The sequence below is a fragment of the Camellia sinensis genome, chromosome 6, assembly GCF_055761805.1.
Source record: "Camellia sinensis isolate YWXY chromosome 6, ASM5576180v1, whole genome shotgun sequence".
NCBI lineage: Eukaryota > Viridiplantae > Streptophyta > Magnoliopsida > Ericales > Theaceae > Camellia > Camellia sinensis.
The window spans coordinates 122,893,739-122,910,226 of NC_138966.1; the positions used below are offsets into that span (position 1 = coordinate 122,893,739).

The window sequence follows — 16,488 nt, forward strand, 5'->3', positions numbered from 1 at the left end:
GTAAGGTGAGGCGAGTAAGGAGATTATGGAAAGAAGTAATGTTAGGTATCATGAAAAAAATATTATAAAAATAATTATAAAAGATTCTCTACCAATAGATTATACATATAAGAAAACACTACGCACTAATCAGAAGATAAAAATTATTTATAAAATATTTCATAATATTTTTGTCATGATTTCTAATATTATTATTATTGAAAGCGGTGGCTAGCTAACATGTGGGGAGGATTGTTAGAGATGGGTAGCCAGAAGGGGGCGGTAGAGAGAATGAAACAAAAAATTGTTTTCAAAATATGTGTAACCTCAAATTTTTTGTTATTATATATATATATATATATATAAAAACATTACCAAATACACCTACCAACGGTATTTTTGTTTGTAGTTTTTAAATTCTATAAAACAGAAAACAAAAATGTGCTACAAGCCTTGTGTTTAGAATTTTCTCATCTCCATTGATAAACACAGAAAGTCACATAATTGGGATTACAATTAGAGACTCATACTTTAACTCTACATTGATTCTTGCATTCATGGACCCCCCCCCCCCCCCCCCCCCCCCCCCCCCCTTTCTTTTTAGGAGTAAAAACCAACAAGAAACTAAAGAGTAGGAACTGAGACAACCCCTTTACCCTTCTTATGAACAAGAACAAGAATTGAAATCCTATATCTTCAGCTCTCCCCTTGTTTTAGGAATATTTTCTATCCATAACCAAATTATACTAGAAAATATTTTTTACCGAAACAAACAGAGTCCTGTCAATAACTAGTCTTAAAAGGCTTGTAAGACTTGAGATCAAGGAAAACCCCGGCAAACGATCCAGCTGCAGCCGCAACAGAAATAATGAGGCAAGCAACACTCAAAATTTGTAGGCAAAGCCACCTGGTACTCCACTTGGGTAATTTTTTCTGCGCGATGTACATTTCGACAGGAAAGTAAACGGTGAGAGGCCAAAACCCGAAAGCTCCAAGAATTCCAACAACATCATTAAAGAAGGGCATGAGCATCGAGATAACAGTTGTTATCATCACGAAAATCGTTCGCCAGATGAGGCGGAAGAGGTTGAGCCTGTAGGGCTTGAAACCCGGGATTGGGATTTGAATTTCCTTGGTAATGAATTCGCTTTCTGGGTACCATTCGGAAGCAGTTTTTTCAATGAAGGCGAAGAGGGGTTGGCTGTAGACTTGGTATGCGCCGACGAGGTGGATGACAATGGCAGCGTTGGCAATGTCGAGGAGCCAGTAGGGATTGTAGAAACCGAAGCCAGTGAGGAGGTTTCCGGGGGATAGGTCACCGAAAGCGGCATAGCCGAAGCAGCCACAGAGCATGTAGAATATGGTGGTAATTGTGACACTTATCAGAGAGGCTTTTTTCATTGTTTTGGTTTCTGATGGTGGAGACTTGACTGTGTCCTGTTATGTACACAAAAACCATATGATTAGGTCTAAATTAGAGTTGCAAAAACAGAGTACAATTCCGTTAGGCCTGTCAAGTGATCAGATTTAATCAAAAATTTTGAATCTGGTAATGCCATTTATCCAATTCAATTGGAGTGTCTGAATCCAACTGATTATAGGTTTGATTCAATTTTTCATTTATCTAATGGCTAACAACCAAAAATTTAAAAAGTGAAATTTTTAGTTTTAAAAATAGAGTATTATCATAAATTGGGTTGGGTCGGGTTGAATTTTCAACTCGGATATCCAAATAGACTGGATTTAGATTAGATTTTGATTACGCCAGATCGAGTTGAGGCTTGTTGGTCAGATGTATGCCTTTCTAAAAAAAGAAAAAAAAAAGTATTTGATAAATTTAGGAAAAAGAATATACCTGGATTTCAATGAGGATGAGAGAGTAAGAATAGGCAAAAGCTATGTCTCCAAGTGCTTGGAAGCTCCTCCAAATTTTTTGAGTCTCAGTCACCGTGCCGATGCTTATTCCGGTGAGACTTCCCTTAAATTTCCTATTCTCTGAATCATCAAGCAATCAAAGAGATCATGTTATCTTCAACAAAAATACAAAGTATTGGCACGAAATTCTCTATTTCAAATTTCTCTTTCTCATATTTTAAAAAATATTCACGGTCGTTAAATTATGTTGTTGGTACCTGCAACTTTGCCGATTCCAAGACCGAGACCAATGGTAGAGTAGGTAAAGGACATGACCGCGGCAACAATTGAAAGCCAAGAAATCTGATCGAAATCCGGAATTTGAGAGAAAATGATTTCAGCAATACCAAAAATGATCATATATGGAGTGCTTGATATCTTGCATGGATTTTTTCCACCACTTGCATGGAAGCAATTAGACCTCTTGATTGCCCTGTTTCACAACAACACAAAACCATCCCATCAGCTCAAAATTTGTATAAAAAAAAAATCATAAATATATTTCTAATTCCAAAAACTAATAAACTCACATCATGCTTATGGAAGATGCAATGGTGTACCCAATGGCAACTCCGAGAAGATTGAGGTACTGAATCAGACCGCATACCTTGACTTGAAAGCCACCTGAGAAAAAATTTCACCAAGTTTTGAAAAAAAAACCCATTTAGTCAATTTGTATAGGGGTTAAAAAAATGTGAAGACATTTACCAAGGTTGCCTTGGACAGCGTCCATGTAGGTGTAGTGTCGCTTGCCGGTGTCGGGGTCACCGGAGCGGTAACAGGCGGCAAGGAGAGTGGAAGTGTAGTAAGTGACAAAGGAGAACAAGAACATCACGGTTGGACCAGCAACCCATCCTAACTGAGCAGTGGCCCAAGCCAAGGACAACACTCCAGACCCAATCACAGCTGTTATTATGTGAGCACTTGCTGTCCAAACAGTCCCTAAACAAATTCACAAGGTTAAACTGTGTAAGATGCCTTTCATTTTAAGGTACTGTTATATTTACAAAATGTCACTACTAAATAATTTTGTATAAATGCTAACAGTTACATTTATGTCTAAAAATTCTGTAAGTCTTCGTTTGAGAATAGTTAAAATAGCTTGACTTTTTTATTTTTTAACTATTTTAGTTTGATTTTTTTAGTCTCATTTGGATTTTGTTTTTGGTTTTTTTGACTTTTATTTGATAAAAAGTGTAATGATTATGGTTTGGATGTGACATTTTATCTTATTGACTTATATAACAAATTTTATCCTTTGTGTTTTTTTAGACAAAAAAACCAGAACCAAACCTAGCTTAAGAATTATTTTCTTTCTTCTGAAAGATGGGTTTTTGTATAGTGACAACAGAATGCTAACGGTAATTTTTTTTTTTTTGGTGAGTAAATATTTTTAAGGGGAGGATTTTTACCTGTCCGTTTGAGGCGGCCATCGTCATCGAAGCATTTAGAGCCGCCGGCAGAGATGTCCATAGCATGGTGGGTAAGATGATTCTGGTTCTTGGTAGCAGTGCTGTTCTCACCCATCTTTGTTTTTGAAAAAAGAGACAAACACAGAATAGAATAAGCTTTTCTCTGTGTTTAGATAAAAAGAGCTAATTAAGTTTCTTGTTGAATGATCTCAAAACTCTCTGTGCACAAACATACATGTGAGAGTAATTGACAAAGAAGAGAGTGTGTGTTGATACAGAGATTTTAGCTCTTTGAAGATACTAACCGAGAGAGAGAGAGAGAGAGAGAGAGAGAGAGAATTGAGAGGGATACTATATGAGGGAGGGGGTTAGATATGTATATATAGCGGGAGAAGAGTAACTGCCAGACGTGTGTAATGACCCAAGGAACGGCACGTGTGAGCACTACCATTGCAATTACACACCCACCCACCCACCCAGCAACAGGGTATGGGTATGCCTTTAATGATTTAAAAACTACTATAAACCCAAATAAATTATCAAATTTTTTACTAAACTCCTCACATATGTGTGGGACCTATATATGTGTGGGTCTCACACATATGTGAGGAATTTAATAAAAAAATTGATAATTTATTTGAGGTCCTGGCATAACTCTAATGATTTTTTTGAACATTGGCTTTAATGATATTCAAAAAAAAAAAAAAAAAAAAAATTGATAGATAAGTTTGCTTTTTATAGTCACTTTCTAGATTTACTCATTGGTTAAGAAGACGATTAGTTAATTATTAATTAATATCTTGTTAACACATCACCATGTCATGAAAGTGAATCTAATTTTTTGACTTGAATTATATACAAACTTATTATTGAAACAGACCCAAAATACATATAAACACATAATTTTTTTTAGAAAAATATTATATAAGTCTACTTTCTAAATCCAGTGATGTGTCAACAAGATGATTAATTAATAATTAGAGAATAAATGAGACATAAATTTGACTTAGATATTTTAATAGAGTGACATATCATTGGATCTAAAAAATATATCTAATTTTTTGAGCTAAATAGCAATACTCTTTTATTTTTATTTTTTAAATGACTTCACAAACAAACTTGTTTTGTCCATTAATGTGTATTTAGTGTTGTATTTTGTAATCCATATTTGTGGTCGTAACAATACTGCTCCAAAACACATTAACATTCTCTCTAAGGTCTTGTTATGTATGTTGTTGATTTTAATATAAATGTTTTCTAGGTTCTAAAAGAGTAAAATAAAAATTAAAAAAAAAAGTCTCAATTAACAATCTGTCGCAATTTATTGGAGCTCCTTATGAATTTTTAATTTAAAATTTTCTCAGAATTTTTGGTGTAAAAAATAGTTTAAATGAGTTGAAAAGGCTTATTAGTGAAACAAAAATGTTTTGAAGTACTAATTTGTGAGCTCTAATAGTTCTAATATGTATGTGGGGCCCATCTGATGTGATATTTTGGTCTTTTTTTTTTTTTGTAGCTTTTCACGTCACTAAAGTTCAATTAAAACTTTAGTTTTAGAGGGATATATCATTGTTGTTATTGAAAAGGTTGTGTCGCTGATTTTTCAGAATTTGTTATCTTAGTTTTTTTTTTTTTTTTTAATGTTAGAAATTAGTTTGACAAAAGTAAACACTAAAAAATTTATTTCTGAATTTTTTAAAATTATTTCCACCATAAAAATAAATAAAAATATGAAAATAATGATTAATATTCAATTTTCACCAAATTTTTTAAAAAATTTATTTAAAAAGACAGATTGTGAAAACTCAACCAAACAGTATCAATTTTTAATTTTTGAGTATCCATTTTAAATTAACTTTTAGAACTCCACACCTCTGCTTTTTCACTAATACGTAATTGAAGTTAGTTAAGAAAGTGACAAAAAGAAAATTTATTAGCAGTGGAGGAGAATCTGATTTAATGAGGAGAATCTGATTTAATTACAAAAAAGAACAAGAATTAAGAAGAAGAAAAATGAGCCCCATAATTGCTAGGGATGTGGTTGGTTAGGAAGATAAGAGGCTGTCAAGCATATGGTGGGATAAGTGGTCATATAAAATTAGATTCTATTTCTTTTCTATGAAAGAATACTTGTTCTTTTTTCTTTCTCTGTTTCACTAATGCTTTACAAATAAATATATATTTATATAATTTATATAAAATAATGTAGCTGACTCATAATTGATCACGTTACGTATTTTTTTTTTTTAAAAAAAAACTCATTAAAATGCCTTTTAATTAGAAAAATATTAATTTTGTATAAAATTTTTGTTATTAATGTATTGTTTTCCACTTACAATATCTATTGTTGTTAAAACTGTGTTCGGTTGATAAATTTGAAAATGAATTTAGTAATGAAAAAAGAAAAAATATGTAAAATTTAGTAAAATATATATATATATATATATTTTATTCACATTTCATTTATATTTTTTCTTTGTCTTTCCATATCCTTAAACCAAATAAACAGCCCGAGTGACACGAAGTGAGAATATAAAAGTGTGAACAAATACCAAACATAGAAAAGTTTCCTTTGTCTTTCCATATCCTTAAACCAAATAAACAGCCCGAGTGACACGAAGTGAGAATATAAAAGTGTGAACAAATACCAAACATAGAAAGGACATTTGGGACTTACTTTTTTAGTCAATTAACCAAAAAGTTATTAAATTAACCAAAAAGCAAACAACTCATATCAAAAAGTCAAAGATTCTCTTTTCTCTCTACTTTTTGCACATATTTTCGTAATTAGCCAAAAAGTCATCCCAAACGTACAAGTTTTTTTTACCTATCTTTTTAGCTAAATAGCCAAAAAGTTACTAAATTAGCATATTCCCAAACAAGGCCTAAATACAAATTATTGATTTTGGATGAAAAGTACTTCTAACTTGTTAAAGGACTTCACAAGAGGCATTCATGAAGACTGAAAAGTCCTTCTATAGGAAGCTCCACCAAACACAAAAAAACTGGAACAAAAAAAACCGCCACTATCCATGGCATTTTATATGAATGGTATCACACAAATACATCTTTGATCAATAAGTACACATTATTAGACATGCTTATAAATGAACACATAATAATAATAACAACAAAAATGAGAAGATGAAGAAGAAGAAGAATGATTTTAGAGTTTTCTTACCTTCATTTCAACCTCTTGTCTTCAAATTTCTTCAAGACTCTCTCTCCCTTCTTCCAAATGAAATAAAATAGAAGTAAAAAAGCCCACTCTATAAGTGGTGATGGGTACAGAAGTGACTATGTCCCTCCTTTGATCAGCCTCATGCATTTATATAGTACGGGACAGTTCAACTAAAAATAATATTCTAATATCTTTCACTTTGAAGGAGAACCTTTGAATAAATAATAAAATAAAATAAACTCACATGCGTGTTCCTCTCATCCACCCCTTATTAGGAGAATAAGGTTCCTACATTAATATTCACTAGAGCTCTAATAAGCCACGGTTATTTGGCGAATTAGGTTGGACGAGATTGTTAATGAAAGAATTATTAATGAAGAGATTGTTAATGTAAAGATTGTTAGTGAGAAGATTAAACAAAAATGTATTTATTTTGATGATAGTGTGAGAGATGATTAGTAATAGAATTGTTAAATTATTTTTATATAAAATAAATAAATAAATAAATTATTTCTATATTAAAAAAATTAAAACAAACAGGTGCACTTAGCAAAAAAAATAAAATTTTTATATAAAATAAACTCAATCCCTTCACTATTTTGCTAATCTCATCCAAAATCCAACCAAACTAATTCCTTTATGTGAGAGTATTCATAGTCCCATAAGACTACTAATCTCCTTCTATTTTTGTCAACCAAACATGAGCTATGTAAGGCCCACAGGATTGGTAGTCCAATCTCCCGCCTATGAAACCAAACAAACATGGCCTTAGAGTTCTAATGGTAGAGCCCACATGATGATATAATATATTTTTTTTATCACATTACTAAAATTCATATTGAAACTCTAATTTTAAACCTCTCTGTCACTGCCCTACAAATTGTATAATAGCGATTGAGAGCATATCAACTATTATCAGTCAAAAAGAATTCAATGTGTGGCTTTGGAATAATGTTCCAAAGATGGTGCTGCAGAGAACCTGTATAGGCTTCCATGATTATAATCGCAAATCATTGCCAATTCAGAGACGGACAATCAGTATCTAATTCCCTATTATTTAGGTCCCAAAGACTGAGGAAAGAGAGGTTATTACTCAAAGCCACAATTTTTTTTTTTTTTTGGGTGCTCTTTTGGTGGAGAGAATTTAAACTTGAATTTGTTTTTGCCCCCCCCCCCCCCCACTGATTTGGGAATGGCCAATCAAACCTTTTTTTTTTTATTTTTTTTTTATTTGGATGAATTACACTTTTAACTTTGGGAGTTTAACTAAATTTTTTTTTTGGTCCCTGTTGTTTCAAATTAAACAATTTGCACTTTAAATCTAATTTTAATTTGATTATTCCATGCAAGTTAAACATTAAAATTAATGAGTTTAGGACAATTGGTAGCCTTCTAAAGTATGTATACATTAAAAAAATAATAATAAATTGTACAAAATAATCAAATTGAAACTAAATTTAAAGTGTAAAGACTAAATTTTTTGAAGCTCAACTGGAACCAACTTAAATTACATAAATGAGCCAAGTTCTCGAGTTTGAACTTGACAATAAATTAAACCCAAATTAATAGGCACATTAAGAAAAGAAAAGAAGAAGATTATGAACAAAATATAAAATAATGCTAATGTTATTAATAAATTTCATCAATTAAATATGCAAATTTGTATAATAACAAAATATAAATGAACAAATAAAATAAATTAATGAAAAAATATATAATATAGTATTAAAAATAAGTATTAATTTATATATCCTTATATTCACCAACCAACCCAATCTGAGCCGAGCTTGCTAAATGAGTTTAATTTTGACTCGAGATTGTTCATTTTACATATAAACCGAGCTTAAACTATTCATAAATTTATTTCGAAGGCACCAACTCAATTTGGAGTAAAATTGAATTCTACCAAAGTGGCTTGTAAAATATTAAGCAGCTTAATAATATAATAAGCCTAATAGGGAGGTTAAAACTATTTAATTTACCCTAAATGGGTTTAGAATTCATTGACCATACACGTGGCAAAATTATGGACACACAGAGGGTTTTAATGGTTAATCAGGTTACATTTTTTAAGAATCCATTTAGCCTTCAATTAGTGTGAGACCACCACTTTTAAGCCTAAAGTGGAACTATTATTTAACTTTGATTATTCCAAGGAACATATAATATCCATTGTTAAGGTTTCTACTGAATAAAATAACCACCGTTGTAAGTGAGACTTTGATTTTTTGATTTTTTATTTTTATTTTTGATTTTACTACCTCACAAAGTGGTATTTTTTTCAGTGGAGAAAGTGATTATGAGAACTTGAAGTTTAGAAATTAAATTTTGATATCTATACAAAGTTTTTGTCTTATTTAGAATCCTTTTACAATGAAATCATGCAAAGGAAGAGAAAATCAAAAGATTATGTGCATGCTCGCCAAGACAATTTTAAATTGCGTTTAAATTTTTGATTTGTGAATTATAAAAATAAAATAAAATAATTGAAAATTATTTTTTTTTTGTTTTTTGGGCTCTCTCCTCTACAAATTCTGTACAAATAATCCAAAATTAGTGGTATCCTGAACAAAAATGTCAGGATAATTTTTTTACCATGTTATATCTACCCCTTTACGGGTCAACATTATGTTAATTTAATGGGAATTATATGCAAGTGCTAGAAGAGAAAAAAAATAACTACCACATAGGAATTTTAGTATTTGCATTCTATAGTTTTTCATTTACACCCTATCAAAGGCATACTTGCATCTCATGTATTGATAATTTTTTTTCTTTTTTTCCACCTACATGTAATTCTTTTTTAATTTAATAAGTCCCACGTGGGACCCACATGTGAGATATTTGGTAAAACCTTTGATAGAATATTTGGGGTCTCTAACATTACTCTATAACAAAAATGCTAGAGACACAAAAAATTCTACTAAAAGTTTTACCAAATGTCTCGTATGGGTGTGGGACCCACATGGGACTCACATTGTGTGGGTCCCACACCCATGTGAGACATTTGGTAAAACTTTTGGTAGAATATTTGGGGTCTCTAACATTACTCTTATTATAACAAAAATGCTAGAGGCCCCAAAAATTCTACCAAATGGCTCGCATGGGTGTAGGACCCACATGGGACCCACATTGTGTGGGTCCCACACCCATGTGAGACATTTGGTAAAACCTTTGATAGAATATTTGGGGTCTCTAACATTACTCTATAACAAAAATGCTAGAGACACCAAAAATTCTACCAAAAGTTTTATCAAATGTCTCGTATGGGTGTGGGACCCACATGGGACTTACATTGTGTGGGTCCCACACCTATGTGAGACATTTGGTAAAACTTTTGGTAGAATATTTGGGATTTCTAACATTACTCTTATTATAACAAAAATGCTAGAGGCCCCAAAAATTCTACCAAATGGCTCGCATAGGTGTAGGACCCACATGGGACCCACATTGTGTGGGTCCCACACCCATGTGAGACATTTAGTAAAACTTTTGGTAGAATATTTGGGGTCTCTAACATTACTTAACAAAAATACTAAAGGCCCCAAAAATTCTACCAAAAGTTTTACCAAATGTCTCGCATAGGTGTGACATTTGGTAAATTTTTTGGTAGAATTTTTGGAGTCTCTAATATTACTCCTATTATAAATGTCATGTTGTCACATAAAGTGGGCTCCACTAGATAATGAGACTGATTGTTTGGCCCATTTGTTCATTTTATAAGCCCCTAGGTATAGATTGTTTATAAAAATAAAAAATATAAAAAAAACTAATGGATCCGAAATTTTTAACCACAATTTTTCCACATAATTTGTTTCTTTTTAAATGAACAATATATTAACTCCATTTTTCTTAAGAAAACTAAAACAAAATAACGGCTATTATTAATAAATTAATATGATTTTTTTTTATGAATAATATATACATAAGACTTGTAAAGTAAATTGATCAAATCATTACAGTAAGGTCTATTATGATTCACGTAGGCTATTCAGTCCATAGATTTACCTCCTTTAAAAATAACATTAAAAGTTCAGGGGGTATTAGCATCTAGTGGGAATATAAAAAAATATTACAAATACATGAAAAAATTTAAAATTTTCTTTATTAATATTGATAAAGTTATTCATTAATTTGTAATTTATTTTTAAAATATGCCCTGATCGGTCATTTTCCTTTTTTTTTTTTTTTTTTTTTTGTGTGTGTACAGAGACTTTAACAAGTATAATAAGACAATAATTGCATATATATAATTTGCCTGGAGAGAAAAGCATTAGTTGTTTTTGTTTCTCCTCCGAATCCATTAAACAATGTTCAAAATCCAAAATAAAGAATCATTTAGATATATCTAATGGTATATTATATGTATATATTATGTTAAACACAACCAAGTAGGCAGCTGATATGTTTGGCCAAACTTGGCAGTTTACCATTATCATACTCAATTAATATGTTTATATTTTGCATCTCCTCAATATTGCTGGCTACATTTCAATGGCCAGCTAACATTAAAAAAAAAATTATATTCTCTCTCTCTCTCTTCCTATTTTTCCTCTCATTAGGCAATGCAAACTTTAAAAAAAAAAAAAAAATTAAATACTGGCAAAAATGAAGAAAATTGTTGAAATAGACATAAAAAATTGGTTAGGTAAAGTGAGTGTTTTTGTTACTTCAACTAAATAAAACTGCTTTTCGCATTTTTTAGTTACTTATACAACTGAAAATGAAATTATTTTTTGTGGTTAATAAAAATAAAATTATATAGACAAGAAATATTTTTAAATTAAAGTCATATTAATATCACCACATCATTATTGCTAACATTACCTCCATGACCACACCATCATCGTAACCGCCACTACCGCCACCTCCACCTCTAACTCCGCTACCCACCACAACTAATACAACTATTATAATGTTAATTTTAAGAACTTAACTGCACATAAAAAAAATATAAAAACATTTTTTTTTTAAATCATAAAACATATTTTTTTACCAAAACAAACCAAACATTAGTGTAGCAGATTAGGATGGAATCTGACCTTGGTTCGGATTTATGGGCGATGGGGTCACAATCTCCATTTGTCTTTTGGGCGGGTTGGAGGGTATATAAAGGTGGTGTTTGATAATAAGTTTTTTTAATTTTTGGATTAAAATAGTACTAATGCTGTGTTTGGTTGGAGTTTTTGGGGTGGGATTTGGAAAAAGAATGAGAAATGTAATCCTATTTATGTTTGGTTATAATAAAAAATATATGAGAAAAGAAAGGGGGTGAGAAATAAATAAAGAAATAGGAGACCTTTTAGGACATCAATTCTATTTTATAACCAACACAACCAAACATAGTTGGGATTTGGAATTCTATTAATTCTTTCTCCTTTTCCTTTCATTTCCATTTCCCTTTCCATTTCCCTTCCCAAATCCCCAACCAAACACAGCGTAAAAGAAAATGTAAGTTAAAATAGTTAATAAGATAAAATATCATATTAAACTCATAATCTGTTTATTTTTTCTTTCACAAATATCACATCCAACTAAAAAAAAAAATCAAATCCTCTTCCTAACGACAACTATTTAGCCTACTAAATAACTAAAAACTAAAATACACCATTAAAATAGTCAAAAATTAAAATAATCTACTAAAATAGTCAAATTTCCAAACACACCCAAAATATGAGTCATGCTACAAATTTAAAATTTTATGTTTAGAATTTATCTAAAATTTTTAACATATAATTAAAATTTGTTATATATATAAACTTCATTATATACTTAGGCCTTATATGAGAATATATTATTTTAGTAACTTTTGACTTTTTAGCTAAAATATGAGGTAAAAAAAATTAGTAGGTTTGGAATGACTTTTTAATTTTTTTACAAAAAAAATGTGCAAAAAATAGAGAGAAAATGAAATCTTTAACTTTTTTGTTTAAGTTATAGACTTTTTGATTTTTTTTTTGTAACTTTTTGACTTTTAGGCTAAAAGCTCTCGCATGCCAAACAAGGCCTTAAGTAGCGATGGCAATTTGAACCCAATCCAACAAGGACCCAACCCCTAACCTCGATTAGAACGGTTTTTTCTCAAAAAATACCCCCGACGGGTCGGGGATGGTATTCAAAAATAAATCCCCGACAATTTTCAGGTAGGGGACAGTGATACGTTCCCGAACATCGTCACCGGCCAGTCCCCGTCCCCGTCCCGTCTTCGTCCCCGTTTCCCCAAACTGAAATTACTATTATATCCCTCTATCCATTTATATATATATCCCCCTCTCTCTCTCCATCCTAGTTCTAAATGTAAGGCCTCTCTTTTCCATTTTTCAGATCAATCAAGTTGATGTATAGAGACGACAGATTTGAGTGAGAGGTATCCATTCGTCTCGCTTTGTCGCTCAGTTTTCTTCAGCGAGAAGGTTCCCCTCTCTCTCTCTCTCTCTCTCTCTCTCTATGTATTCTATGTTCAGATCTGAATTAGATCATGAAGAGCTTGACAACCTGAGCAAACAAAGGCAAGATGATAACGATCTCCGATCTGGGTCGCAAATCTGAGATAGCGGCGACGTCTTTATCACCATCTTGGTCGGCCTCGTCCTTAAAGAAACAAGTGTGTGATTGGATCTTTTTTGTGATTGGATTTGAATATCTGAGTGTGTTTCTGTGATTTGGGGACGAGGAAATCCAATCCCCGTTAGGGGGCGGGGATGAGGGTGTAATGGGTTCTCCATCGAGGATCGAAGGTGGAGACGGAAAATTTTATACTTTCGGGGATCAGGAACGGAGGGTGTAATCCTTGGACCCTCATCAGCCCGTTGTTATTCCTAATTTTTAAGTTGATTAAAAGTTGATTTTTTAATTTTTTTTATCTTTTTATGTGTGAAAAATATAAAAAATAATATGATTCAAAATAAATTATAAATTAAAAACTAACTTTTAGCTTAGCTTTCCAAATTACTCCTTAATTTTCACCGTTAATCTACATTTGAGGTAAATTTTGGTAGCACATATTTTCTGAGTTTCCAAACTAATCAATAAAATATCTACAACAGGCAAGGGTGGAATATAGTACAATCACTCTTCTGTCAATATTTGATTTGAGTTCTGATATAGAGAGAGACAGAGACAGAGACGGAGAATCTCTTTTAACTTTAGGCCAACCAAGACATTAGTCAAAAAGGCCTTTAGGCACAGCTGATATATTTGACCCTCTGATTTTTCTTGGAGGGTAGACATTGCACCACCTCATACCTACTCTCCCTCGTTCCTTACAACAAAATATATTTATGGCACAAAATTGATTACATAATTCTTTACATAAAATATGAACAAAATATATCTTATCTTATGGGTCTTACCATGTGATACGTAATTAAAATTATTTTATGTAACTAATTTTATAATTAATTCTGATAATGTTGCTATAATGATACAAATTGAAGTGCTAAAAAAGTGCATAGCACTTGCAAAAGAATGTGTTGTTATACACAGACTTATTATAAATTAAAAATTAAAAGTCAGAACTGAATAACACTTGTAAAACAATACGTCGTTGTGTACAAGTTAAAAATTAATAATGTAAAGTTAAAATTTAATAATTTAAAATCAAAAGTAAAAAGTACTTTTCTCCATAACTTCTAGATGATTATTTTTTTTTTATTTAAATATTTTTTTAAATAAATTATAAACAAAAGATGTATCAAATAATTTAACATAAATTCTCAAAATTTTTAAAATATATATATGAGAGGGTAATTTTTGGGAAAAATGGGCCGAGCTTCGAGTTGGGTTTTGAGGCCCAAAACACAGAGGACTAGGTAAAAAGGCCGTACTGAATACTTAGGCCTAGAGGGCAAGGTTACTCCGGCCTTGGGGAGACAAAGTTACTTCGGCTCAAGGAGGTAAGTTTATTCCGGCTCAAGAAGAGATAGTTGCTTCGGCCCAAGGAAGAGTAAGGCTATTCCGGTCCAGAGACAACTCGGAGTAGGGCCGGTCTTAGAGTTAGTCCGGTCGCAGTATGTTCTGGGAAGACCGGCTTCGGAGTTAGTCCGGACATGACATACTCTGGCTAGGTCAGTCAGAACTTGTTACTTGGAAATTTGATCTAAGCACACCAAGGTTGAACAGGGGCAGCCGAAGTAATGAGTTAAAGGAGAAGACCGAGCTAAGGATAGTTCGGCCTTCTCTGTGGCTCAGCATAGCCAGTGTTATTTCGGCCGTGTGGTAGTTCGGCTATGGAGAAAACCATCCCACTTGGTTTAAGCTGTGGGGAGGGTGTGAAAGGATAAGCATTATCCTTAAGAGTATGAATCCTAGGAGGACTCTGCATGGAGAAATACAAGTCCTACCAGGATTGTGCCACGAGAAACTTATAAAAGCCTACAAGCATCACCTTGGAGGAGGTAATTGAACACAATCTTTCTGAGAACTTAGAGCTTTGTCTATTTGTCAAGTTTTCTGACTTAGGCATCGGAGAGGTTTCCGGCACACACCCGCCGGCTAGCTCACGTTTGTGTTTTCAGGTGACAAAGCGACGTCGTACGGAGAAGCGTGGACTTGGTCAACAGGATTATACGAGGGGAATTATTTCCTCCCCGTACAATATATATATATATATATAAATAATTCACATAATTTACCCCAAACAACTGACAAATAGAATTCTTTTGTTGAGCTTTTATGAACGGTATGGACACTATTCAAACGCGAAGCGCTTGAGCGTTGAGAAAAAACACTTTTCATGAATTATGATTTATGATAGAGTCATACACTTGCATTGCAATATACATAAGAAAATGCCCAAAAAGCCAATGAAGAGAATGACTGTTCTTTCTTCTTTTCTTTTCTTTTTTTAAAGAAAGAAATATGTATAGGTTGTTCGGACAGGAAAATATTTTTTTGTATTTTTTGAGATTAATATATTGAAAAATAAAAATTAATAAAAAGTATTTTCATAGTGAACAAAAAATAAGTCTATAAGAGGAGAAAATATTTTTCATTTTTAAAAACCAGAAAATATTTTTCAGACTAAAATCTTACTAATGTCATTACACTACCACCACCACTCTCACCTCTACCACCATGCCACCATCACTACAGTTATTACCACCATCACCATCGCTATCATTATTGTCGTCGCTCCACCACCATGTCACCACCTCCACCATCATTTTACTACCACTGCCAACCCCAAATATAAAAATATATTTTCTTCAAAAAATATGTTTCGAAATTTTTTTTTATAAAAAATGTTTTCTATTTAAGAATATTTTTCGTTCAAACGGAAGGTTAATATAAAACAGGGAATTAGGTTGGTCGGTTATAGGTTGGGACTTGGCGCCATGCAACTGTTATTCTATCCCCACTGTCGACATACAACAGTGTTTTACAAATATATTACAAATTTTACTTTATATATTTGCATTTTACCCCTAATCTCATTTTATTTTCTGACTTTTTAATTCATCTAATTAATTTTTTAAATTTTCAATCAAGTTACAATTGGTCTCAGTCTAATAAAGTTGTTTCAAAAAATGATGGAAGAATTAAAATGGAGGAATTAAAGTAAAATTTTGATAAAAGCAGAAATGTTAAAAGCTAAAATAAGGAGACTAAAGTGATATTTTAATAAAATTGCAAGAATACTAAGTTTAATTAGGTACCTATCACGTGATTATATTCTCTGTTTATTTTTGAAACAGTGTTATTAAAATGAGTTCAATTTTAACTTGATTCAAAATTTTAGAATTGACTGAAACAATTAAAATGTTAAGAGATAAATAAAATTATATATAAAATATGAGAGTGTAAAGAAAAATTTATCCTAAAAAAATAAGGATAAAATTGTCCACTTACTACCTTACACGTGTTATTTCTAGGATGCAACTTGGGTGGATTCGGTTAGGTTGAGAGGTTGTCCAAGCCCAGCTCAAGTTATGCTAAGATCTGTCCAGGCCTGCCCAAGCCCGAATTGTAACCTGAGATTGCTTGCCCAAGCCCGACCCGAAT

At 32.0% G+C, this 16,488-nt stretch overlaps 1 protein-coding gene across 1 annotated transcript; it reads right to left on the reverse strand.

Annotated features, from left to right (window-relative positions):
* Nucleotides 1-435: 435 nt before the first annotated feature.
* Nucleotides 436-6,754, reverse strand: LOC114288442 (amino acid permease 3). Its single transcript, XM_028231948.2, has 7 exons — nucleotides 6,487-6,754; nucleotides 3,306-3,420; nucleotides 2,602-2,835; nucleotides 2,424-2,517; nucleotides 2,112-2,326; nucleotides 1,835-1,974; nucleotides 436-1,416 (listed from the first exon to the last, which is right to left on the reverse strand). The coding sequence occupies exons 1-7, from the start codon at nucleotides 6,490-6,492 to the stop codon at nucleotides 763-765; spliced, it is 1,458 nt and encodes a 485-aa protein (XP_028087749.2). The 5' UTR covers nucleotides 6,493-6,754; the 3' UTR covers nucleotides 436-762.
* Between the last annotated feature and the right edge of the window lie 9,734 nt (nucleotides 6,755-16,488).